The sequence below is a fragment of the Protopterus annectens genome, chromosome 11.part0, assembly GCF_019279795.1.
Source record: "Protopterus annectens isolate FY-2018-M chromosome 11.part0, PAN1.0, whole genome shotgun sequence".
NCBI lineage: Eukaryota > Metazoa > Chordata > Ceratodontiformes > Protopteridae > Protopterus > Protopterus annectens.
The window spans coordinates 476712694-476738007 of NC_056745.1; the positions used below are offsets into that span (position 1 = coordinate 476712694).

Here is a 25314-nt window from a genome sequence, read left to right on the forward strand (position 1 = left end):
CTTGGGCACAGTTCCTGAAGAACTAGGGGTAACACCAACTGAAGCTAAACATGGCCTGCTCCTGGGAGAAGCCTTGGAAACAGAAGGAGAGGGCCTAACCACCCTAGGCAGGGAGGGGAGTATAGTAACCTGAGAAGCCCCATCAGCCTGGCCTGCCTCCTGAGAGGCCACATCCTGCAATAACAAAGTCTCTCCCTGGGATCCCAAAGAAACCTCCGGTGGAACCACCGGCTCCACCGACACCTCTAAAGAACCGGCGTCCGGTACTGACGGTTCCTCTAGCCTAGGTTTAACTGCTTTGTCCTTGCGCTTCTTGAAGAAGGGCGCCGGAGCATCCGGCGGCATTTTATAATTGCACCGCTTCAAGACTAACCTGGCACAATCTAATCTTCTCTTAATAGTGCGCTTATTGAATCTAGCACAAGAGCGACACCCAACAACGTCGTGCTCAGGCCCTAAACAAGGAATACACAAAGTATGGTAGTCTCTATGCGGTATCTGTTTCCCACAAGAAATACAATTATTCACTTTTTCTGACATCCGGTAAACCACTGAGGCAAGAAAAACTAAAATATTCCCAACGGGTACTTAGCCAACTTTGACTCGGTCTGAAACTCCGAAATCGAACAATTTCAGAACGCCAACCGGCACTTGCAACGCTGCTTCTGCATCGGACCATGCGGCAAAAAAGACTGAGGATATGACGTCGGTCATGCGCATTTGTACCCTGACGTCCTGATGTCAGTCAAATGCGCCTTGACCGACGTCAGCCTTATACTTTGATATTCGGGCCGACCGAGGACAGCGGACTACCCTAGTGTAAGGACTGCAGCAATGTGAGATGAAGAACATCAAATGGTTTGAACCCTTGGCAAGGGCACAGACGATATCATTGATGTTGTGTTGAAACTGGTTCCTATGAGCTCTGGAGACTGAGAAGGTTGAAGTTGAGATTTCTTGTGATTGACTGTTATGCCCAGATTGGAACAAGTCTAGAGTACATAGCCTCAAGCTGTTATAAGTACATGCTTGGTGGAGCCAGTCGTCTAGGTACGGAAATACTCAGAATCCCTGCAGTCTGTAGTGGGCTGCTACAACTGCCATGCATTTGGTAAACACCCTGGGACTGTGGTGAGACCAAAGGGCAGTGCCCTGAACTGGTAGTGACTGGCTCCCAGCCGGAAATGTAGGTATCTCCTAGACCATCTGTTCATTTTTATGTGGTTGTACACATCCTGGAGATCTACACAGCACATCTAGTCATCCTTGTGCAGGAAAGGCAAAATGGACTGAACCATGCCCATCTGGAACTTGGTATGCTGAAATGACTTGTTCAGAACTTTGAGATCCAAGAATGGTCTCCAGTCCCTTGTCATCTTTGGCACTAATAAGAATCTTGAGTAAGTTCTGGACTCTTTCTGGTCTGGGGGGGACCTCTTGGATTACTCTTATCTAACAGCTTTTGTATTTCTAAAGCTGCTGTCTTCATCCAATTGGGTGGAACGTCAGGAATTTTAGTCTGTTGCCAAATAGTAGGGAAAAAGGAATTATATAGCCTCTGAAATTGATCCTCTACACCCAAGAATCTTTTGTTAAGTCTAGCCAGGCTCTCTGATGCAGGGATAAACTATCCCAGACTGCCTCCAGAAGTGGCGATCAGGCTTCCTTTCAGGAGCGCCAATGGGGTCTGTCAGAGAAAGAAACTCTGGACTCCTGGTTTTGCGGGCCTCCACTGCCACGTGGGCAGCGTCTTCCATTGGAGTTCCCCCTTCTGCCTCGTGGAGAACTTTCTCCACATGGATCATGGAATGGACCCTGAAATTTCAAGAACCGCATCTTTTGACCACCTCACTGATTTGTGGAAAAGGTTCTTTGAGGAGTTAAAAAACGTACACCAACAGCAGACAGAGTCTTTCCATCTTTCTTGCACCTGGAGATTGTGTTCTTAAGAACAAACTTAAATCAAAAGAAGCACGGATGAAGGATGACTTAAAGGGCTCTGTAAAATCATACAGGCACATCCAGGCACATCTCCTGACAGAAATGCCTGAACCCACTGCTCTTGAGGGTCTCTCAGCTGCATGTAAAATGAGCCTCATAGATGAATTTGAAATGGATTGAAGGATTGCTAACTGTAAAGCAATAGAAGACTGCCTCAGCAGTACTACACCCTGAGAGGGTTTTTGAGACTTCCTAGATCACATCCCCCTGTAATCTAGTAAGTGTGCCAAGTAATTCAGGGACCTGAGGACAAAGGTTGCTGATGCTTGAACAAGGTTCCCAAATCTGTTCAGCACCCTAGACTCCCTGTTAGTGGTTTGGACAGAAGAACTTTCTTCTGCAAGTTCTTTCTTGGTGGTTGCTGCCATGACCATAGCATCTACCGGTATTCCTTTGTTCCAAAATTTCCCTTCTTTCGTTGGTGCCACGATCCTGTCTGGTCTCTTGGGGATTAGCTCTACAGAATCTGGTTCCTTCCACACCCACTGAGAGATTAAATCAATGAGTTTGTTAGCGGGTGGAATCACACAGGAGGTAGATGGGCTAGCACCAAAAGCCTCTAGGAATTCTGATTCCTCCTGAGAAGGGTGGTCAGTGGACCAACAACCCCGCTGTTTCAGGATTTCCAAAATGTCTCCATATGAGACATCGTCAGGTAGTGATCTTGGGGACCCTTCCCCTCATCAAAATCAGTATCTTCAGTGCTGACTCCTTAGGGAAGTCCAAGTGCCTCCTCTTGCACTTCTTCTTCCTAGGGACTTCTAAGGTCGGATGCTCCAGAGAAGTAGTGTAAGATAAAACAATGCCCTATGGGGTCGCCTGGAGACTTTGGGCTAGCTACCCCTATGGAACAGAATGCTGAAGCTCAAGACACAAAGATGTCTGAGAACGAGAAGAAAGATTCAAGGAGGAAGGAGCCATTTGATCTCTATTCAAGAAAACTCTCTCCACAACCTTGAAGGCAGAATGCCCCAGAGAGAAGGGAACTGTCAGAGGCGAGAACATATGCTTCTGGACTAACGATCACCCCCAGCCCGAGGACACCACCCCTGAAGCAGGAGTTGGAAATAAGCTATCAGATGCCAAGGCTCCGAGAGGCAGAGATGGCTCCGAGAACTCCAGCGTCGACCCTAACCTCCCGGATCCAACAGTGAAGCTTCGGGTCCGACAGCTATTTTACTTTGACATGCTCAAAGCCGATATGCTCAGAGAAGGTGTCGGATCCGAGGATACAAATATCCTCGGATCCAAGGCAGATGACACCCGGATACTCAGATCCAAGGGGTCCGAACCAAAGGAAAGACTGGAGAAGCATCCAGCATAGCTGGAGATGTACAAGTTAAGGCCTCTGGACCCCACTGTGGTAGAAGCCATGAGAACTCCCACCTGAAATTGTGTTCAAAGAAACTTCCTCATCATTCTATCTGCATCTGCTTCTGTGAGGCTGCTGGATGAACAGGAAGAGGCGATAGAAGGAGATCAATGTCTTTCCATGAAGGGTGACGGGAGCTGAAATAGGACTGGATCCAGAGACGATGCATACCTGGCTCTGGGTATAGGGTTTGGCTCCAAGAAAGTAGGATCTGAAAAAATGGACCAGGTGTCTGAAGTGGTAGGATCTGCTGGTTTGTGGAATGATGGATCCAAAGAATTTTTATTCTTGTATCTTGGCTCCAAGGTCAGGATCCGAAGAAGATTGAGAAAAGCCAGCGTGTTCAAAAGGCCTCTTTCTTGCTTCCTTTTTGTTAGGCTTGTAGGGTTGAGCTCCTGGAAGAGATTTACCAAAGGCCGAAGGAATGAGGCCTTTAAGAATCAATTTATTTTTCCAATCCACAAGGGTTCTTGAATTGAAAGCGTTAATAGAGATCTGTAAATATTCAGGTCCTAAGCAGTAAACACACAACGAATGGGCATCAGATAGGGGAATATTGTGCCCATATTTATCACATTTCTTAAAATCAGGAAGGTTTATCTGCCATGATCCTTACTAGCAACGACAAAGTAAGCAGAAACACTAAGAAAAATTAGAAAGATAGGAAGTTTTTTTTTTTTTTAAATGTAGAGATAGAATGTATAAAGCGCTACCAACAATGGTAATTTGGAGAAATATTAACAAATGGAAAAACTATACCAGCAATGATAAAAAGAAACTTGCCGATAAACTGCAAAGTCAGAAGGAACTACCAACTGTGGTATAAAAAGGAAGTTATCAACAGATAGGTAAAACTACAGGTAAAGGGAGAATAGTAATTAGTAGTAACAGAAAGATAAAGAAGCACTTATCATTTTGAAGAAAAAACAAGATTCGCTCGAGAGCTGTAGGATCACCTCTGTTCCCAATGACGACAAATGAGATTTGGAGGGGGAACTACAACATTATGCTTAAGAGAGTAGTGTGAGAGTTTGTGGTTTCCATGAGCTGTAGAAGAGCGCTGAGTTGGATCCAAGGATCGGATCCATAGCTGGCCTTAGGCATAGGCCAACTAGGCGACCGCCTAGGGCGCCGATCTAGCAGGGGCACTTCTCCAGTATTTATATGGTGTAGGTAGACCAGGATGAGGGCATCGGGTGGTGTGGTGGGGGGTGCCGTGGAGCCCTTTTGACTAGGGTACCAGTTGATTTTAAGGCCACTCCTGATCGGATCCAAACCCGTATGTTGAGGAATGAATGAAAATTGACCATAACGAATTACATTTTGGTCTCCATCCTTTAATTCCCAGAGAAGGATCTTTGTGCAGTGGAACTGAATTCACACTGCAGACAGAGTCTTGCCACCCTGTTGGCTCCTGGCAAGAGTGTTTTTAAACTTTGGGTCCAAAAAGTGTTGACACATCACAGGCAGCATTTACAAAGGCCATTTTAAAGCTTTCCGCTAAGTCACAAAGGCGCAACCAGGCGTGACTGCGTACGGTGATGCTGGTATCTGCTGCCCTAGTCATAAAATCAGCTACTCTGGAAAGCAGTCATACAGCTATGCTGGAGGTTTACTGTAGAGTAGACAGCTGGGAGTCCACCGTCTTCTGAATATCCACAGACAGTAGATCAGAGACAGACTTGGAGAGTTCCTTAGTTAAATCCCCTTGTAACCTAGTAACATAAACCAAATAATTCAGTGATCTGACAGCAAAAGTCACTCATGCATAAGTCCATTTCCTGAATCTGTCCGTTACCCTAGACTCCCTAAAGGAAGATACAAGAGTGCAGCTCTGGTACTGGAAGAAAAACCAGCAAATCAGCCACTGAACTCAAAATGTGTCGAGAATGTGTTTTAACACCAAAGACAGGTTAAAAACATCCACAGTTTAGCGATTTCATCTGTAACACTAAGGCATCATTAGAACTATGAATGTACTGCTTGTGGAAGCCAGTGTAAAACTTAAGTGCAGGAGACACACCTCCCGTGTAAACCAATCACAACTAGTTGTAGCTGAAATCAATGTGAAACAGAAAAAAATAGAAACATTTTTAGTGTTGTTACTTTATTCACACTATTTTCAAAGCACATTCATAGTTCTGATGATGTCTTAGTGTTACAGATGAAAGCACTAAACTATTGATGTTTTTGACCTATCTTTGGTATTAAACACATTCTTTGACAAGTTTTGAGTTCGGTGGCTGATTTGCTGGTTGTTTTGCTGTTACCCTAGACTCCCTGTTAGGAGGATGAACAGAGAAACTTTCCAGGGCTAATTCCTTTTTCATGGCTGCTGCTACCAGCATTGCATCTATTGTAGGACCTTTGCTCCAATGTTTTCTGTCATTTGGAACTGCCAAAATTCTGTCCGCTTTCTTAGGGATGGGCTTTACTACATCAGGGTCTTTCCATGTCCATTGAGTCGCAAGATCAATGAGTGGATTAATGGGTGGTATCACAATGTTGAGCCAGAGCCAAAAGATTCCAAGAAAACTGACTTGTTGGGTGAGTGGTCTTGGCTGGACCATCCTCCTCTCTGCTTCATCAATAAAAGGATTTTGTCAAAGAAGACTTCCGAGTGTCTTTAGTGAAGGACTCTGGAGACAAGTCTATGTGCTTCCACTTGCACATCTGTTTCTTATACACTGTTTCTGGGGGGACAGCAGAAGACTCAAAAACAGACCGGGAGCTAACATAGCACAGATTCTCAGAAGCTTGTGGTTCCAACTTGTCCCTGTATGGCAGGACGACAGGAGGAAGAACCACCAGAATCCTGTAGGTGTTTGGATGGAGCCAAACTGGCTGGAGGGGCTGTCTCCTTAGGCACAGCTAAGACCCTGTGAATAGCCACAAAGGCCAAGGATGCAATCACCTGCGAAGACCTACTCCTATCCAGGAAAAAAGGAGATCTCTCAGCACTGATGTGCCTCAAACCTGAACCTAACCTTGGATCCAAGCTGTTGATGGCCAAGACTCCGAGAGGTAGGGATGGTTAACGAAAGCCTCAGTGTCGATACCTCACCTTGAATCTTGGTGTCACAAAAGGAGATACTGTTAGCACAGCTATCTGGAATTTTGTTAATAATTATATTTCAGTTGTGAATATCAACATGATTTATATAAGATGTTTGTGTTACAAATGTATTAGAACTGTATGTCATATAAGATGGCTTGTACAGACGTGTGCTGAAGAGGTATTTTACAAAGTGCTGTTTGAAATGTATCCACAATGTACCCTACTGGAAGAGAGCAGGCATGTACATGCACTATCGTAACTGTTTAAATGTATATTTTAACAGTGGAAACTGGAATACAGGAGGTTAACCAGAAAAATAACTGAAATTAAATTACTTTATGGCTAGGCCATAAAATCAGTTTCAGTACAGCAAGGAGACACAATATTTACAACTAAGGAGCTTCTGCATTGTCCTGGAAGTGTTTTATTGTTTTATGACTTCCATTTGCCAAAGATGTGAGGAAAAGCCCTTGTCTATGTATTTTTACAGTTAGATGCTAAATGCTACCAGCTGCCATCAGTGGTTGTTTTGGGGTCTGGGAACTAGGAGTCAGATGACAAGAAATGATGTCATTCTGCAAGCTATCCCAGCAGTAACCTAAGAAGTCTCTTAGTGAGACACAGCATTCTGTCCTGGATCTGACAACAGGAACCATTTGCCACACATTTGCCTTACTCTGTAAGCAAGTTAACTAGGGTACAGTAATTCTCTTACATATAATCAGGAATATAGCAAAATCTAATCTTTGTAGAGCTATGTAAGTTCTGAGAGTACTTGCATTTTTATTTGGTGACACTGTGGGCCACTCCTAATAGTATTGCTCTTGGTCAAACTACCATTTGTATTAATAGCAACATTACATAGCAAGATTGGACACCCTTTGCCAAGGGCCTTAAAGTAGCTGATAAGGGGTTCTGGTGGCAGTAATGACTACCTTATAGTCTGGGCAGAAGGGGACATAGCTAGTAAACCTGTGTCAGCCTTTCCCAGATGTGTGTGTGTAAAACAAATCTCCGAGTGTGTGTGTGTGTGTGTGTGTGTGTGTGTGTGTGTGTGTGTGTGTGTGTGTAAGCTACTTCAGCAGGGACACGAAGCAGTGGTTGGACAGAGAAAGTGTTGGAGGACTTGGCTTGGAACCCTGGCTAAGGACTCAACTCTATAGTTGTGCCAGTGGAGAGTATTATTGGGGATCTGGAGGAAGAGGGAGAAACCAGCCCCGGACTGACTGTGGTCTCTCTGTGCTCTTAAGGGAAATTGCACTTGATGCAGACAGCTGCCATCTTGAAATACTGTGTACTTCCCCACTAGTGGCAGAAGTGAGGATTGAGGGTCCTTGATTACTGGTCCTGTGGTGGGTCTGACTAGTACCATAGGATCCAGAGAATCTTTCCTGGATGAATCCAAACTAGATTTGCCAGGTTTTTCGATCCTCTCAGGCTTATCTTTCTCCTTTTCCTTATCTCTGTCCTTCGGTTTTTACTTAGGCTTAGATTTAGCCACTCTCTTAGATGGAGAAGCAGCTATAGACAAAGCACCTGTAGATGTTGAAGCCCCTTGTCTGTGGAAGGAGTACACCCTTTAAAATAAGTTTTTTTTCCTCGGAGTCTGAAGAGCCCTGGTACTAAAAGATACACAGGACTGGTAATCCAAATCCAAGTGGAGAAGCCCAAACTATACACACAGCAAATGGCAGTCTTGAGGAGGCAACTTGTGTCCCCACTTAGCACACTTCTTAAACCCCTGGGAACTAAACATGGTGAACTCACAGCGTGCAGGTTCACAAAGAACAAAGTAAATACTACTGTACCACACAAGATCTAAGTCTATGTACTTAAAGATCCAAATTTCTAAATAATAAAAATGAAAAAGAAGTTATGTACTCACCATAACGTTCCATGTGAGTTGTTCATCTCGCCTTCATTCTTACAGATGGGTTTGGAGATGATCCTCTGCTCCGATTCGGCGTACTACAAAGCTCAATGTCTTCAGACAGCTTGAGGCCAAGTCCCTATCCCATGATGCACCTTGAGTTACCCCAGATCTTGTTTGCTGCGTCTAATGATACCATGTGCCATTCTATCACTCATTAGGAGAAAACCCATAGAAAGACTGAGCAACCAAGATAAAACTGGTATCTCGGTCCTCAAAAAACCCTGGAGGGCAAAGAAGGGTGGGAAGTAAGAATGAACGCGAGATGAACAACTCACATGGAACATTATGGCGAGTACATAACTTCTTTATTTGAAGTTGTTCTATCTCGCCGTTCATTCTTACAGATGGGTAGCGTCCTAAGCACCATTTTTCTCGGGTGGCTCACGGGAGTATGTTTTTCAGGAAAGTAGAACCAAAGGAGGCCCTGCCCCTGAAGGCCTTGTCAACTTTGTAATGAGTGATAACGGTATGAGGTCTTGACCAAGTGGCTGTTGCACAAATGTTGTCTATAGGAGGCATAGCAGAAAAGGCAGAACACTGCTCTGGTAGAATGAGCCTTAATTTTGTGTTGCAAAGGAAAATTAGCAGCTGAATAACTGGAGGTGATACAATCAGATAACCATCGACATACTGTTGTTTTTGCCACTGGCATACCTTTCCTGGAATTTGAAAAAAAAAAAAAACAAAAAGTTGTTCTGATTTTCTGAACTCGTATTCTATCCAGGTAAAATCTGAACTGTCTATGAACATCAAGTTTGTGCAGCATATACTCTAAGTTGTTGGTGTGTTTGGGGAAGAACACTGGTAAATCTATGATTTGGTTAAGGTTAGCTTCAGTACAAACCTTAGGTAAAAATGAAGGATTTGTTCACAAGGACACAAAATCAAATAAGGAGGCTTTATGGACAGGGCTTGTAGCTCTGATACTCTACGGGCAGACGTGATGGCTAATAAAAAGATAGTCTTCCAAGACAAATATTTCAAATCACATAAGGAAGCTGGTTCGAACGGTGGGGGAATAATGCGTGAAAGCATACAATTTAGGTTCCATGGGGTATAAGGGGATTTCATAGGTGGTCTGAGATGAAAGGTCCCTTTGAAAAAGGCTTTGGATAGCTTGTGTGACATTATGTTCAATCCTTCAAAGCCAAGGTGAAAATTAGAGATGGCGGCAAGTTGTACCCGAACTGTCACTGCCGCAACTCCTTTACTGAAAAGCATAGTCAAAAATTCTAATATGGAGGAAATAGGGGCTTGGGAGGTATCAATGTTATTTTGAGAAGCCCATGCACAAAATCATCTCCATTTGCTAAGGTATAGCTTTCTAGTAGAGGACTTATGAGAAGATATCAAAATATGCTGCGTTTCGTTTGAGAGATTATGGAACCTGGCTATGTTGGGAATTGGAGCAGCCAAGCTGTCAATTTCAGGGACTAAAGAGAGGGATGAAGAGCCCCCAAAAAATGCATCAGAAGGTCTGGAACTGGATCCAGAATCCAAGGCTCTTCCAACAGATGAAGTTGAAGGAAGGGGAACCAAATCTGACGAGGCCAATGAGGGGCTATTAGAATGACGGTCCTTCCCAGGGCTTTTGCTTTCTGTAATATTTTTGGGTATCAAGGGAATTGGTGGGAATGCATAGCGGAGGCCCGGAGGACAATTGTGCAAGAGTGCACCCCTTGCGGCTTCTCCCGGAGGGGGAATCAGGGCAAAGTAGCTTCTGGATTTTGTGTTCATGTGGAAGGCAAAAAGGTAGCAGCAATGCTGGCCCCACCTGCGGAATATTCTCTCCGCTATCTCTTTTTTGAGGGACCACTCATGAAGCAACAAAATTGCTCTGCTCAGTTTGTCTGCAATCAAGTTGGATTTCTCCGGGATATGCTTTGCTATCAGAAAGTGCTGGGTGGATGTATCCCTCTGCCATACTCTTAGAGCCTCGCGACAAAAGGGGTAGGACCTAGTTCCTCCTTGTTTGTTCAAGTACCAGATCACTGAGATGTTATCCGTCTGAATCAGAATTGTCCCCAGAGGAAGAGAGTCCTGAAAATACTGCATCGCCAAAAGTACCGTTCTCATCTCCAGGACATTGATATGCAGATGTATCTCTTGTTCGGTCCATGTGCCACAGGCTGTTCTTCCCTGAAAATGCCCCTCCCCCCCACACTATCAGGGAAGCATCCGTGGTCACTGTGGCCGCTGGTGAGGGTAGGATAAAAAGACGACCTATCTTTACGTGAAGAGGTCAACCACCACCAAAGATTATTTTTGCATGTGTTTGTGACGATTATGAGATGAGACATTGGGAGCTCTTGATAAGACCATTGAGTGAACAGCAGCCATTGTAGAATTTGCATGTGCATGCGACCCAATGGTATCGCTATTACTGCAGCTGCCATCATGCCTAACAACTTTAGCACTTCTGATGCCGGAGCCTTGTCTTTGAATATGATGTTCTGGACCTGCTGACGAAGTAGTAAAACTCTTTCTGCTAGAAGTTTTAAAATGGTGGTGGCGGTGTCCAATTCTGCTCTGATAAAAAAGATATGTTGCGATGGCGACAACGCAGATTTTTCTGAATTTATGGTAATGCCCAGATGATTGCAGAGAGTAAGAGTGGTGTCCCTGGCTTGCATTAACTGATACCTGGTGGCAGCGGTGAGAAGCGAATCATCTAAGTACAGAAACACCTGGAATCCTGAACACCTCAGGTGAGCCGTGACCACTGCCATACATTTGAACACTCTGGGGGCTGTAGTGAGACCAAAGGGCAGGGCTCGAAACTGGTAATGATTGGCTCCCAGCCGGAAGCACAGATGATCCCTGGAAGGTCTGACCATTTTTATATGGTAGTAGGCATCCTGTAGATCTATCGAGCACATCATTGTCTTTCCCTAAGAAGAGAAGTATCGACTGAAGTATGACCATCCGGAACTTCTCTTTCTTGACAGATCTGTTTAGTCTGCTGAGGTCCAAAATAGGTCTCCAGTCCCCTGTCTTTTTTGGAACTAAAAAGAATCTTGAGTAAGTTCAGGATCCTGTCTGGTCTACTGGGACTGGCTGGATGACTCTTTTTCTTAGCAACGTTTGGCCCTCTACTGTTATTTGGAAGTTAATAGCACCATCCCTACTGAATCTTGTCCAGCTTTAAGCCCTACTGCTGTTGGATCATCCTGGCCCTGACTACAGTGACTGAAAATCTGCCTACCTCCCATATTGATCTACAGTCAAGGAACTGAAAGTAGGTCTTGGGCTTCGCTTTCTGCCTCTTTAGCCTCTGTATAGGTCCACCTTCAGAGTCCATTACTCTGCCTGCGTTTGTGTGCCTAGCAGCCAGTACCTCTCCTCTCTTATCCCCCAAAACCCCTCACTCTCACCTTTTCCTGCCCTCATTTTTTTCTTTCTTTTTTCCTTGTCCTGTTTGTATTTTCCCCATTCTCCCTCTCATTTACCTATACCAGCCACTAGGTGGCGCCTACTCTCTCTCTTTTCTTTGCTTCCTCCTATTCCCCTGATTAGCCCTCCTCAGTCTACTCTGCTAATTTGGTTTTCCATCCCTCTACCTCCATTTTCTTCCTTACCGACTGCCTATTCTCCTTACCACCTGTGCTGATATCTCCAGTAACCTGCCCTACTCTCTTCCATTACACCTCACTCATCTCCTCCTAAATCCTCAGTACTCTTTCTGTCATACTCCTCCTTACCTTTCTCCTATCCCTCTGGTATCTGGTTCCTATCTTACCCTTCCCTATTGACACTCGCTGCTCCTATAGTCTCACCTGCTTTTCTGATTGTCTCCTGGCTATACCTCAGTTGTTAGTTATCTCCCTTCTTAACACCACGCCACTTATTTTCCCCTGTCTTTCTTTTTCCGTCTCCCTACCCTCTTCCTTTGGTCCCGCCTACCCTTCCCTATAGCCTGTGTTCTTTTCCCTGTCCCGCCTCTTCCGCTGAAGTTACTTATACCCCTTCCTGTACCTCGTCACCCCTTTCACTTCCTTCCACCGCTCCAGGTCCCTGGCTGCTGTGCCTGCCTTGGCGAGTTATCTCTGGTAGGTTATGGTTACCTTGAGCTTTCTCTGCATGGAATTTTTGATGTTGTCAAGGCGAAATAGCTGAACTTATTACTGTATTTATCAGTGATTACTGTCGCTAGTAGTCCTAATCACTATGCTACTGTGAAGTCTTTATTTATTCTGACGAGGCACCATTGGTTCTTAAACAGGACCCAGGGTTCGGACTAACAGCTTCAGGCATCGGGTCTGTTTAATCCGCTGCATTACTTGATGTTTGCTGCTAAATGTAGTTCAACATAGTCGCATTGCATTTTTAAGCTCTTAAAACTGTTGTAGTAATCTGCTCGCTTTTTATCTCTATAGCATTGTATTTAGCACTATTACATCGCTGTGTTGTGATTATACTTTTTCTGCTAGACCTGCTCATGCATCTTAGTACAAACTGATGTTGCCTAGATTACTCCTGCTTTTTTTTTTTCACTAAAACGCTAAGCGTTAAAGCGTTTGTACTGTGTTAGATGTGTTAAGTGTTAAAGCGTTTGCACTGTGTTAGATGTGCTAAGAGGTACAGACTAATACTATTTCCTGCTCTACTTTGTATTTCTTTCTGCCTGTACACTTATCTAGACAAGTTAGTACCTGGCTAGGCTATCGTTAGAGTTACAGCCCATTGCTACTAAACGGCATCACACGTGGAGCTTCTTTATCGTTAGCTGGCGTGTATGCTGGTGCAAATACGCTAAGGTGCTTACAACTATCCTATGACCCGGCACTGATGGCTTATTTTCCATAGATGCCTCTGCTGCTAGCCTTATTTGGAGCTTGTTACCAACCATTTACCCATTTTTGCATACTAGGCTCGCTTAAGCCTAGCTGTACCTAAACGCCTACACTCCTTGCGAGTGAGCCCTGCAGTAGATAAGGGATGTACTCTTCGGTTCATCTCTGATAGAACCTCTGCAACGCTTGAATCAGTACCTTGGATTCTCTGCTCTGGCGCACCTCTTACATAGTACCCTAATAGCTGTATCACTTACTCTACTGTTAGTAAGTCCAACTACATACTTTTAATTTAGCTTTACAAATAGTTTAACCTCCCTATATCCCTTAATGACTTGCATATAATATATTACTCTGGTGAGTTACCAGCTGGTCACATGACTGTTGCTACTCATAATATCTATTGTTTAGAGTCTATCAAGTAGATCCAGGTATACATTTTTTGATTTATTTCTAGCTCACTATTGATAGTTTTTATGTATTTTCCCGCTCTTAATGTTATCAGGGTTAGTTTTAGACAAGCTGTTTCAACAGGGTTAGATTGCTAGATAATTTTACTGTTAGACTGCTGATAATATTGCTGTTGTACCTTTGTTAATCCTTACCAATTTGGCTGTGTTTTGTACCTGTTCAATTTAACATCTATGCTAAGACTGTTATTCTTCTCTCCCCCTAGAAGTTAATAGCACCATCCCTACTGAATCTTGTCCAGCTTTAAGCCCTACTGCTGTTGGATCATCCTGGCCCTGACTACAGTGACTGAAAATCTGCCTACCTCCCATATTGATCTACAGTCAAGGAACTGAAAGTAGGTCTTGGGCTTCGCTTTCTGCCTCTTTAGCCTCTGTATAGGTCCACCTTCAGAGTCCATTACTCTGCCTGCGTTTGTGTGCCTAGCAGCCAGTACCTCCTCTCTTATCCCCAAAACCCCCTCACTCTCACCTTTCCTGCCCTCATTTTTCTTTCTTTTTTCATTCCTTGTCCTGTTTGTATTTTCCCCATTCTCCTCTCATTTACCTATACCAGCCACTAGGTGGCGCTACTCTCTCTCTTTCTTCTTTGCTTCCTCCTATTTCCCCTGATTAGCCCTCCTCAGTCTACTCTGCTAATTTGGTTTTCCATCCCTCTACCTCCATTTTCTTCCTTACCGACTGCCTATTCTCCTTACCACCTGTGCTGATATCTCTCCAGTAACCTGCCCTACTCTCTTCCATTACACCTCACTCATCTCCTCCTAAATCCTCAGTACTCTTTTCTGTCATACTCCTCCTTACCTTTCTCCTATCCCTCTGGTATCTGGTTCCTATCTTACCCCTCCCTATTGACACTCGCTGCTCCTATAGTCTCACCTGCTTTTCTGATTGTCTCCTGGCTATACCTCAGTTGTTAGTTATCTCCTTCTTAACACCACGCCACTTATTTTCCCCTGTCTTTTTTTTCCGTCTCCCCTACCTCTTCCTTTGGTCCCGCCTACCCTTCCCTATAGCCTGTGTTCTTTTCCCCTGTCCCGCCCTTCTTCCGCTGAAGTTACTTATACCCCTTCCTGTACCTCGCCACCTTTCACTTCCTTCCACCGTTCCAGGTCCCTGGCTGCTGTGCGCTCCTGCCTTGGCGAGTTATCTCTGGTAGGTTATGGTTACCTTGAGCTTTCTCTGCATGGAATTTTTGATGTTGTCAAGGCCGAAATAGCTGAACTTATTACTGTATTTATCAGTGATTACTGTCGCTAGTAGTCCTAATCACTATGCTACTGTGAAGTCTTTATTTATTCTGACGAGGCACCATTGGTTCTTAAACGAAGGACCCAGGGTTCGGACTAACAGCTTCAGGCATCGGGTCTGTTTAATCCGCTGCATTACTTGATGTTTGCTGCTAAATGTAGTTCAACATAGTCGCATTGCATTTTTAAGCTCTTAAAACTGTTGTAGTAATCTGCTCGCTCGCTTTTTATCCCTATAGCATTGTATTTAGCACTATTACATCGCTGTGTTGTGATTATACTTTTCTGCTAGACCTGCTCATGCATCTTAGTACAAACTGATGTTGCCTAGATTACTCCTGCTTTTTTTTTTTCACTAAAACGCTAAGCGTTAAAGCGTTTGTACTGTGTTAGATGTGTTAAGTGTTAAAGCGTTTGCACTGTGTTAGATGTGCTAAGAGGTACAGACTAATACTATTTCCTGCTCTACTTTGTATTTCTTTCTGCCTGTACACTTATCTAGACAAGTTAGTACCTGGCTAGGCTATCGTTAGAGTTACAGCCCATTGCTACTAAACGGCATCACACACGTGGAGCTTCTTTATCGTTAGCTGGCGTGTATGCTGGTGCAAATACGCTAAGGTGCTTACAACTATCCTATGACCCGCACTGATGGCTTATTTTCCATAGATGCCTCTGCTGCTAGCCTTATTTGGAGCTTGTTACCAACCATTTACCCATTTTGCATACTAGGCGCTTAAGCCTAGCTGTACCTAAACGCCTACACTCCTTGCGAGTGAGCCCTGCAGTAGATAAGGGATGTACTCTTCGGTTCATCTCTGATAGAACCTCTGCAACGCTTGAATCAGTACCTTGGATTCTCTGCTCTGCATCTCTTACATAGTACCCTAATAGCTGTATCACTTACTCTACTGTTAGTAAGTCCAACTACATACTTTTAATTTAGCTTTACAAATAGTTTAACCTCCCTATATCCCCTAATGACTTGCATATAATATATTACTCTGGTGAGTTACCAGCTGGTCACATGACTGTTGCTACTCATAATATCTATTGTTTAGAGTCTATCAAGTAGATCCAGGTATACATTTTGCTTGATTTATTTCTAGCTCACTATTGATAGTTTTATGTATTTTCCTCTTAATGTTATCAGGGTTAGTTTTAGACAAGCTGTTTCAACAGGGTTAGATTGCTAGATAATTTTACTGTTAGACTGCTGATAATATTGCTGTTGTACCTTTGTTAATCCTTACCAATTTGGCTGTGTTTTGTACCTGTTCAATTTAACATCTATGCTAAGACTGTTATTCTTCTCCCCTAGAAGTTAATAGCACCATCCCTACTGAATCTTGTCCAGCTTTAAGCCCTACTGCTGTTGGATCATCCTGGCCCTGACTACAGTGACTGAAAATCTGCCTACCTCCCATATTGATCTACAGTCAAGGAACTGAAAGTAGGTCTTGGGCTTCGCTTTCTGCCTCTTTAGCCTCTGTATAGGTCCACCTTCAGAGTCCATTACTCTGCCTCGTTTGTGTGCCTAGCAGCCAGTACCTCTCTCTTATCCCCCAAAACCCCTCACTCTCACCTTTTCCTGCCCTCATTTCTTTCTTTTTTTTCATTCCCTTGTCCTGTTTGTATTTTCCCATTCTCCCTCTCATTTACCTATACCAGCCACTAGGTGGCGCTCTACTCTCTCTTTCTTCTTTGCTTCCTCCTATTTCCCCTGATTAGCCCTCCTCAGTCTACTCTGCTAATTTGGTTTTCCATCCCTCTACCTCCATTTTCTTCCTTAACTGCCTATTCTCCTTACCACCTGTGTGATATCGCTCCAGTAACCTGCCCTACTCTCTTCCATTACACCTCACTCATCTCCTCCTAAATCCTCAGTACTCTTTTCTGTCATACTCCTCCTTACCTTTCTCCTATCCCTCTGGTATCTGGTTCCTATCTTACCCCTTCCCTATTGACACTCGCTGCTCCTATAGTCTCACCTGCTTTTCTGATTGTCTCCTGGCTATACCTCAGTTGTTTTTACCCGCTCGCCTCTGCAAGCTCACTGCGCTCCCTCCCCCCCCCCCCACCCACCCCGGTCCTACATTTATAGCTCTATAGCCACACCCCTAGCCCTCCTATCCTTCCCAATTGTGCCCCAGCCTTAGTACACCCCTTCCTACTCTATCTCTGCCCCAAGACCATACATCTTCTATTACCTTTCACTATTACCTAGACTTCTCTCCTTACACTTTCCACTTCCACCAGCCTTTCTTTCTCTTTTCCATTAATATCCTTTCTTATCTACCTACTGCTTTAAACTACAGACTTTCCCCTATATTGCTTACCACATTCTATTCCCTTTACACTTTCCCTCTACTTCCTCACCTCTCTAATTACTAAATGATGCCTCCCTACATACGAACTATGCCTGTACTCTCTATCGCAATCACAACCACCCTTCTTTCTACATACCTTCTCACCTTTCTTGAAATTTCACTAGATAATTCTTTTATCTCCACACATAAACACACCTCTACTAGACTCACATTCACAACCTACCCTAATGTTAATTCCACCCCTAGTTATCACCTATCTAAATTCCATAGGCAACATTACATACCCCTATCTTGCAAAACAAAATCTCTAACAATTCTAAATAAGAACTACTTAACAAAACTTATTAATCCTACTCTACTAGATGGAGACATCCACCCCAACCCTGGCCCTACCTCACCACTTCCCCAAAACTGCTTGCCTAACCCCAACAATAACTTCCTTATAGGACGCCTTAACATCCAAAGCATAAATAACAAAATACCTTTCATCCATGCCCTCTTAGATATACACTCATTTGACATCCTTTGCCTCTCTGAAACCTGGCTTACCCCAGGCACAAAAGACTCAGAGATTGTACCCCAGGGTTATAACATAATAAGACACGACCGCTTAAAACGTAGAGGAGTAGCAATCTTCAAAAATCAACTTAACATATCTATTCAACCAGAATGCCCAAACCTAAATAGCAAAACAGAAACCATCATTATTAAACTCCAACTTAACCCCAAAAAATCTATTTACATTATTTGTTTGTATCTTCCCCCAGGTAATAACATTCCAATACTAGAAGACTTTTTAAGCTGGGTTTCTACCAACTACCCCCAAGAAACCATAATTCTTGGTGACGTTAACATAGACTGGAACACTATAAATACAGTCAATCCCACCTCGCATATTAACCTACATGGTTTTCACAAAGTATTACCTCAACTACAAGAGTCAATAAACCCAGTAAGAAAGAGAGTATATTAGACTGGATACTAAGACACATTATAAGGTAGGTATTATGCCTGATGACATCAGCGACCACTGCCTAACCTACATTTCTAGACAAAAATCAGAATTTGTTAACCTCCCAAATACAAGGCTAATTCGATCAGTCAAACACTTTAACATAGACCTTTTTAAAGCCGAACTGAGTGCATGTAATTGGAATTGCTTAAAATCACTCCCCCTAGAAGAAGCAGTATTATTCTTTAATTCCACATTCCTATCTATACTTGATTCTCATGCACCAGAACGCTCTATTAGAGTAAAGACCAATCCCATGGCTGACCACCAACAAAAAACTCATGCTTGCTAGAAACAAAGCATGGAAATCTTGGAGATGTAATAAACTAAACCCTGACTTAGTTAAATTCCAGCTTCGTAATTTAGCAAAAATCAATAATCTCTGACAAGAAAAACTTCTACTGTAACCTCCAGGAAACACATATTAACAACCCTAAACAGTTCTGGTCATCAGTAAATAGACTTCTTTCCCCAGGAACTGCGAAAACTCCTTCCTCTAAATGCTGACCCAGAAACCCTCTCCAGACTGCCAATGCTTTCAACTCTTTTTCTCTGAAACTATTCAAACCCTAGCCAAACAAATGAACACTAACAACTTTCATATACCACCTAACAGAACTACCTCTTCCCTCAATTTCGCTCTAAAACCTATATCTACCTCTTTCATCTTCAAACTCATTCACAAACTTAAACCCTGCACCCCTTCTGCTGACAAGCTCCTTCTCTTTTCCTTCAGAAAGCTGCTAAAGAAATTGCTTATCCTATTTCCTTACTCATCAACAGAACTATCCAAGAAGGAACCATCCCTGATATATGGAAAGTCTCCTATATTATACCACTTCATAAAGGTGGAAACTCCTTGACCTTTCCAACTTTAGACCAATTGCCCTTCTTTCACCCCTTGCAAAAATAATGGAAAATGTATTCAACAGCAACTGGTACACCACCTCTCCCTCCACAACATAATAGCAAACTGCCAGCATGGTTTTAGACCCCATCATAGTACCACCACTGCCCTTCTCTCCTTTATAGATACTATCAACAAAAATCGAAACAGCCATTCTCTCTCCTCCGCTCTTTTCATTGATCTCTCAAAAGCTTTCGACATGGTTAACCACTCTCTCTTAATCAATATTCTCGAATCTCTTCCTTGTGATAAACTAGCCACAAATTGGTTTAAATCTTACCTTAACAACAGACAACAAGCAGTAATTTGGGAAAATCACATCTTCTCTCTTGCCCATTTCCATCGGAGTTCCCCAGGGCTCCATTCTAGGTCCACTTCTGTTCACCCTCTTTATAAACGATCTTCAGACTGCTATACCACAAGCTACCTGCATACAATATGCAGATGATTCTATATCTGCTCCGCACCTTCTTCTACTGAACTGACCTCCTTAACACAAAATACCTTTAACAAAGTAGAAACTTGGTTTTCTAAACGGTTTCTCCTACTAAATGCAAAAACTAAACTCCTCCTCTTCTCCCCACCTCTCGGTCCTCCCCTTTAAACTTTACCATTTCTTCTAATAATGGCACTATCATCTCGCCTGATCCAACTACTAAACTTCTTGGAATAACCATTGACAATCATCTTTCCTTCGATCAGCACATAAACAACACCATCAAGGTTGTTAACAAAAATTGGATCCCTATATCGTATTAAACCTTTTCTAACCCCAGCAACAAGAACCAAATGTGCTCAAACCCATCTCCTATCTACTCTCCTATATGCTTCTCCCATTTATACCAACCTCAAGAAAACAATCTTAACAAACTTGAAACTTGCTATAATAACATAGCACGCTTACCACTAGTAACCCCTTTAGGACTCACCACTGTATAAATCTAAAGCAACTTGGCTGGCTCAATTTCAAAACTACCTAAAATTCCTCAACTCACTATAGCTCACAACATATTACACCTACCTGACAACCCCTGTACTCTCTCAACTCCTAATCCGTATAATAATCTGAACTTCCTCTAGTAAACTTATGACTAAATCAATAAAGGCAAACAACACAGCAGGTTGTTCTCTTTTCACTAACACTATAGGTAAATGCTGGAATCTCTTACCTTGTGACATAACTTTGACTACATCCCTGCCTCAATTCAAACAGAAAATTAAACTGTACTACCTAAATCATTGGCTTTGTTCCTGCAGTACACCAGGCTAACCTTTTTCTTTCTCATACTACATCTCTCCTTCACTCTTCCTATTAGTATCTGTCTTATTTCTTCTCCTTTTACAGTACTAATCGACCTAGGTACATTCTATGTAAAATTGCTAATATGGTATTAACTGCTCATCGAAATGTGCTTCTCCTGAATCTATCTTGCATTCTGTGTGATGTTATGATTTTCTAATTTGTTACTTATAAACATTTGTAATATTTTGTAATGTACTTAGTATTTAGTGGAGCTTTTCTCCTCGGGCCTCTGCTGAAAATGGACATGTATCCAGCCAGACTAGCCCGGTCAACAAATGTAAAATAAAATAAATAAATAAATAAATTGTTCCCCTGTAACTGGGTAGAACATCCAGGATTTTTATTATCAATGGAGAGGGAGTGGCGAAAGGAATGAAATATCTTCTGGAAACTATACGTTGTACCCAGTTGTTTGTTATTTTGAGCCAGGCGTCTGGATACAAAGATATAAGTGACCCCCGACTGCCTCCAGAGCAGGACAGTTGGGCCTCCTTTCAGGAGTGCTGGTAGGGCTCCCAAAGAACTGGTCTCTGTCGCCCTGGTTTTGCGGACCCCTTCTGCTGCGAGGGTGGTGTCTTCCATTATTGCCCTCGCCTCGGCCCTTGGAGGGGGGGTTCACCACCAGAAAGGCTCCTTGGGCTTTTCGAAACCACATCTTTCCTCCCTTTTGACCCTTGGGGTAGGATCTGGTAGGGGTGTAAAAATGGATTCCGACGGCAGACAGAGTCTTTCCTTCCTGCTCACACCTGGTCTTAACTTTGGGCAAGAAAAGGGACGAGCCATCAAAAGGGATGTTGACAAAAAATTACTTAAAGGGCTCCGCAAAGGAACACAAGCGCATCCAGGAATGTCTCCTGAAGGCAATTCCTGTACCCACTGCCCTAATCATTCCATCAGCTGCATATGAAATGAGACGCATGGACGAGTTCACTATGGAATTGAGGGTAGCAAGCTGGGAGGTGACTTTGTCTGAAGCTCCTGCAGCTACTGTACCCTGAAGAGCATCTCCAAGCTCTTTTAGGAGGTCTCTTTGTAGTCTTGTAAAATGTGTGAGATAGTTCAGTGAACGCATGGCAAAAGTCGCTGAACTGTATGTGCGCTTCCTGTATCTATCCATGATCCTAAAGTCTCTGTTAGGAGGATGGATAGAGAAAGAAGTTTCTGACATCTCCTTTTTGGTGGCTGCTGTCACCAACATGGCATCAACTGGCACTCCCTTGGTGAGGAAAGACTTATACTGAGGGGCAGAAATAAATTTATTAGGCCTCTTAGGGACAGGCTCCATGGTGTCCGGAGACTCCCATGCCCTTCGTGAGACCAGCTCCATGAGCTCATCGAAGGGTGGAGACTCCCACGCCCTTCGTGAGACCAGCTAAATGAGCTCATCAAAGGGTGGAGACACCCAAGAGGTGGAGGGTTGAGACCCGAAAGCCTTCAGGAGAACCGACTTGTCTTCAGTAGGGTTTGGTGGACTTTCAGTAGGGTTTGGTGGACTTCCAGCCACCCCTCTGCCTAAGGATTTCTAATATCTCAGCATATGCGATATCTTCAGAGGGGGACCCTTCTGATTCATCTAAGTTGGTATCGGATGTGAGAGACTCCTGTGGGGAGTTTAGGTGCTTCCTCTTACAAATTCTCTTCCTGGGAACCTCATCAGTGGGAACTTCTGGTGAGGTCTCAGAAGAGCAGGGGCCACTCAGTGGGGCTTCCTGAGGCTCAGTGTCTCTACACTTAGAAAGTATCTGTGAAGCAGAGGTGGACACAAATGCTTTTGGGGAGGAGGTAGTTGGACCTGAAGTTGTAGATGTCTTGGGGAACATCACTCTCCTCATGGCTTCAAAAGCACCTCTGTTCCGATGAGAAGGGACCGCTGGATCTGAAGTAACCACTGATCCCCTCGGCACCGGAACAGTGGGTTCCGAACCAGAGGTAGTAGCTGAACTCGAGCCGTGGCCCCGAGAGGCAAAGTCGGAACCGGCAAGTCAGTCCAACTATCCTCCCCGGACCCGACCGGAGAGTGTCGGCTTCTAGACTCCTTGATAGGTGCCGAGAAAGTCTGAGTAAACAGAACCGATGGCACTGGAGCAGGTGTCGGCTTCGAAGGCTCAACAATCATCAGGTCAGACTCCTCCAGCTCCGAAGGACCGGTATGGCTTGGAGGAGGAAAAGAAGTCGATGGCATTACAGTTTTAGGCTCCAAAACCACTTGGGTTGGAGCTGATAAAAATTTAGCAAACGCCGGTGCCTGTAGCAACTTCTGCACCACACGATCCACATCCAAATCGGATAGGCTGATCGAGGACTGAGATGAATGTATGGATGGAGGCACTGACTGAAGAATGGGTGACTTTAATACTTTGTATACCGGTTCCAGGACTGGGGACCGGCTCTGAAAAGACAGGATGCATGGCTCAGAAGGCTGTGGAGCCAACGTCAATGTTTTTTTTTTTGGTTTTGTCACATGAGAAGAAGTCGTCTTTGAAGACTGGCTAGATTTATCCTGGTCACTCAAAGCTTCCTGGAATTAAGATTTTAGAAGTCCTCTGACTATAAGCTTTCTTTTTCTTTCATGAAGGACTCTAGCGGAAAAAGAATGGCAAATAGAGCAGCTTTCTTGCAAATGCAAGGCTCCAAGACAACACACACAATTAACGTGACTATCTGTCACACACAGTTTTTGTCTGCATTTTGGACACTTCTTAAAGTCAGACTTAGGATGCTTGTCTTTCTCCTGGTCAGCTATATTAAAGACTACAGTTTCAAAAAGTCTACTGTACAATAATAGACTGTAGTTTTAAGATAATACACACACACACACAAATTTAGAAAGTTAAGCTACAGTAATAAGCCCTAAAAAACAAATGGGCTGTATAAGAAAAAAAACTGTGAAGGACTATAACTATTCAAAGCACTCACACACTGTCTAAAATTTAACAATCCTGTTTAAACTACAAAGCTATATAACTATGATAATATTATAAAGGCACACCAAGAAGGGAAGGGATTATTAAAGTCCTATAAAAAACGAAGGCCAAAAAGGAGCTAAATATAGTACTAATAACTTATCAAATATATAACTACGAAAAGCTATGAAAAACTATCACTAACTATAAATGGAATGAACAATTTTAGAAAGTTTTTATAAGATAAAAGCTATACTGGCCCAAGCTGTGCTAGGAAACCTCCGATTTATTGCAACGGCAAACTAGATCTGAGGTAACTCAAGGTGCATCATGGGATATAGACTTTGCCTCGAACTGCCTGAAGACCTTGAGCTTTGTAGTAGGCTGACTCGGAGCCGAAAATCGGCTCCGAACCCATCTGTAAGAATGAACGGCGAGATAGAACAACTTCAAATTAATAGTCAAAGTACTATTCAAATATCTAATACTATTTAAAAAAAACAGCTACCTACCAAAATATTCTACAAATGCTATATAAAAGCCTAACACTACAGCTACCTAACCCTATACAAATAGAAAGACCTAAACATGAAAAAACACCCACTAACTAGAAAAAATAGAGTTTCAAAAAACTTGGTATGGAAGGATTGATAGAATGAATCCTAAAAAAGGATACACACTGTGAAAAAGGAGCCCTTGAAAAGACATCCAAGGTCTTTGGCAGCAAACGAAGCATGAGGTATTATGCTAGAATACAGGGAATTATGGCTGTGTGAGGAGTCAGAGCCCTGGAACCAAAAGAGGTTTCAAAGTTGGTGCCGAGGCTGGATTCAATCGGATCTGAAAACCCATATGTTGAATGAGACAACACTGGGTTGCATGTTTAAAAAAAAAAAAAAGTGTGACAAAAATGATGGAAGAGACTGTGTAAAGCCCGTTTACTTTAATAACCTGTATTGCAAAATTATACCACATAAGATCATTTATTTTTGCTTCTGAAAAGGGGAGATGTAAGATAATTGTCCACTTACTTTAAATTATTGGTGCCATGTAGTGTGGTTTAGTGTGTACTACACAGTTTCAGAAGTCATGCGAAATGAGGGGATTCAGTAAATTGTGTGAATGGGTAAATCAAGCCTGAAAATAAGGACATACCTCCAAAAAACAGGTACATTATGTGCAAGGGTAAATCAGGCCTGAAAATAGGAATGTTCCTCCAAAATTGGGACAGTTGAGATGTCTCCTTGACATTTTTTACCATTTAATGAAAAACAGTAAAGTTTAATAAGTTTATGATCACCAAAACTTGCTACTAAAAGTTATTTTCCATGTTTTCATAGCCATGACTGTAAGTAATATTTACCTGCTGATTTCATCTTGGTTTCTTCTAATGGAATCAATGGCACTTAAAAGTTCACTCAAATCTGGCCCTTTCTTCCGTAATCGGCTATGTTTCGACTGGTCAGCTTTAAAGATAAATAAATACATTTAAAATATGGGCAGTAAAATGAGGGAGAACTATGTTTTGACCTATCAGACTGAAAAAGTAAAGTTAAAACATATGCACTGTAACAAATATGGACAGTGCGAAAAATATAGAAGACAGGGAAAATAAAGAGCACTGTTATTAACACGCACATTCTGGCTTTGCAACATGTTAACAACACATTTGTAACAGAATCATACAAGAAATAATACTTCACAAATTACAGCAAAATTGAGAAGACACATCAATAAAATTCCATTCAGGACAGCCATGTATTCCATTAAATAAAAAAGAGCCTTAATGTTATTTTGCCCTGGTCTAAAATCAGTAAGAACCATGAACTTGCAGTGTAAAGAAATTGAACAAATTAGACATTTTTACTTCTTTCTTAAGGAGTCAACTGTTACATTTTTTTAAGAAAAGCAAATGATTTTAAAATTGTTAAGAGTTAGAAACTCTCATATTGACAAGTTGTGATAATTTCAATTATATCTTT

The 25314-nt window shown here is 42.9% G+C and overlaps 1 protein-coding gene across 1 annotated transcript in view; it reads right to left on the reverse strand.

Annotated features, from left to right (window-relative positions):
• The window catches only part of OSBPL8 (oxysterol binding protein like 8), a 3324100-nt gene that overhangs the window by 134437 nt on the left and 3164349 nt on the right, over nt 1-25314 (reverse strand). The window contains exon 23 of the mRNA XM_044087980.1: nt 24696-24798. Coding sequence (XP_043943915.1) covers nt 24696-24798 — 103 coding nt within the window. The remainder of the gene's footprint in view (nt 1-24695; nt 24799-25314) is intronic.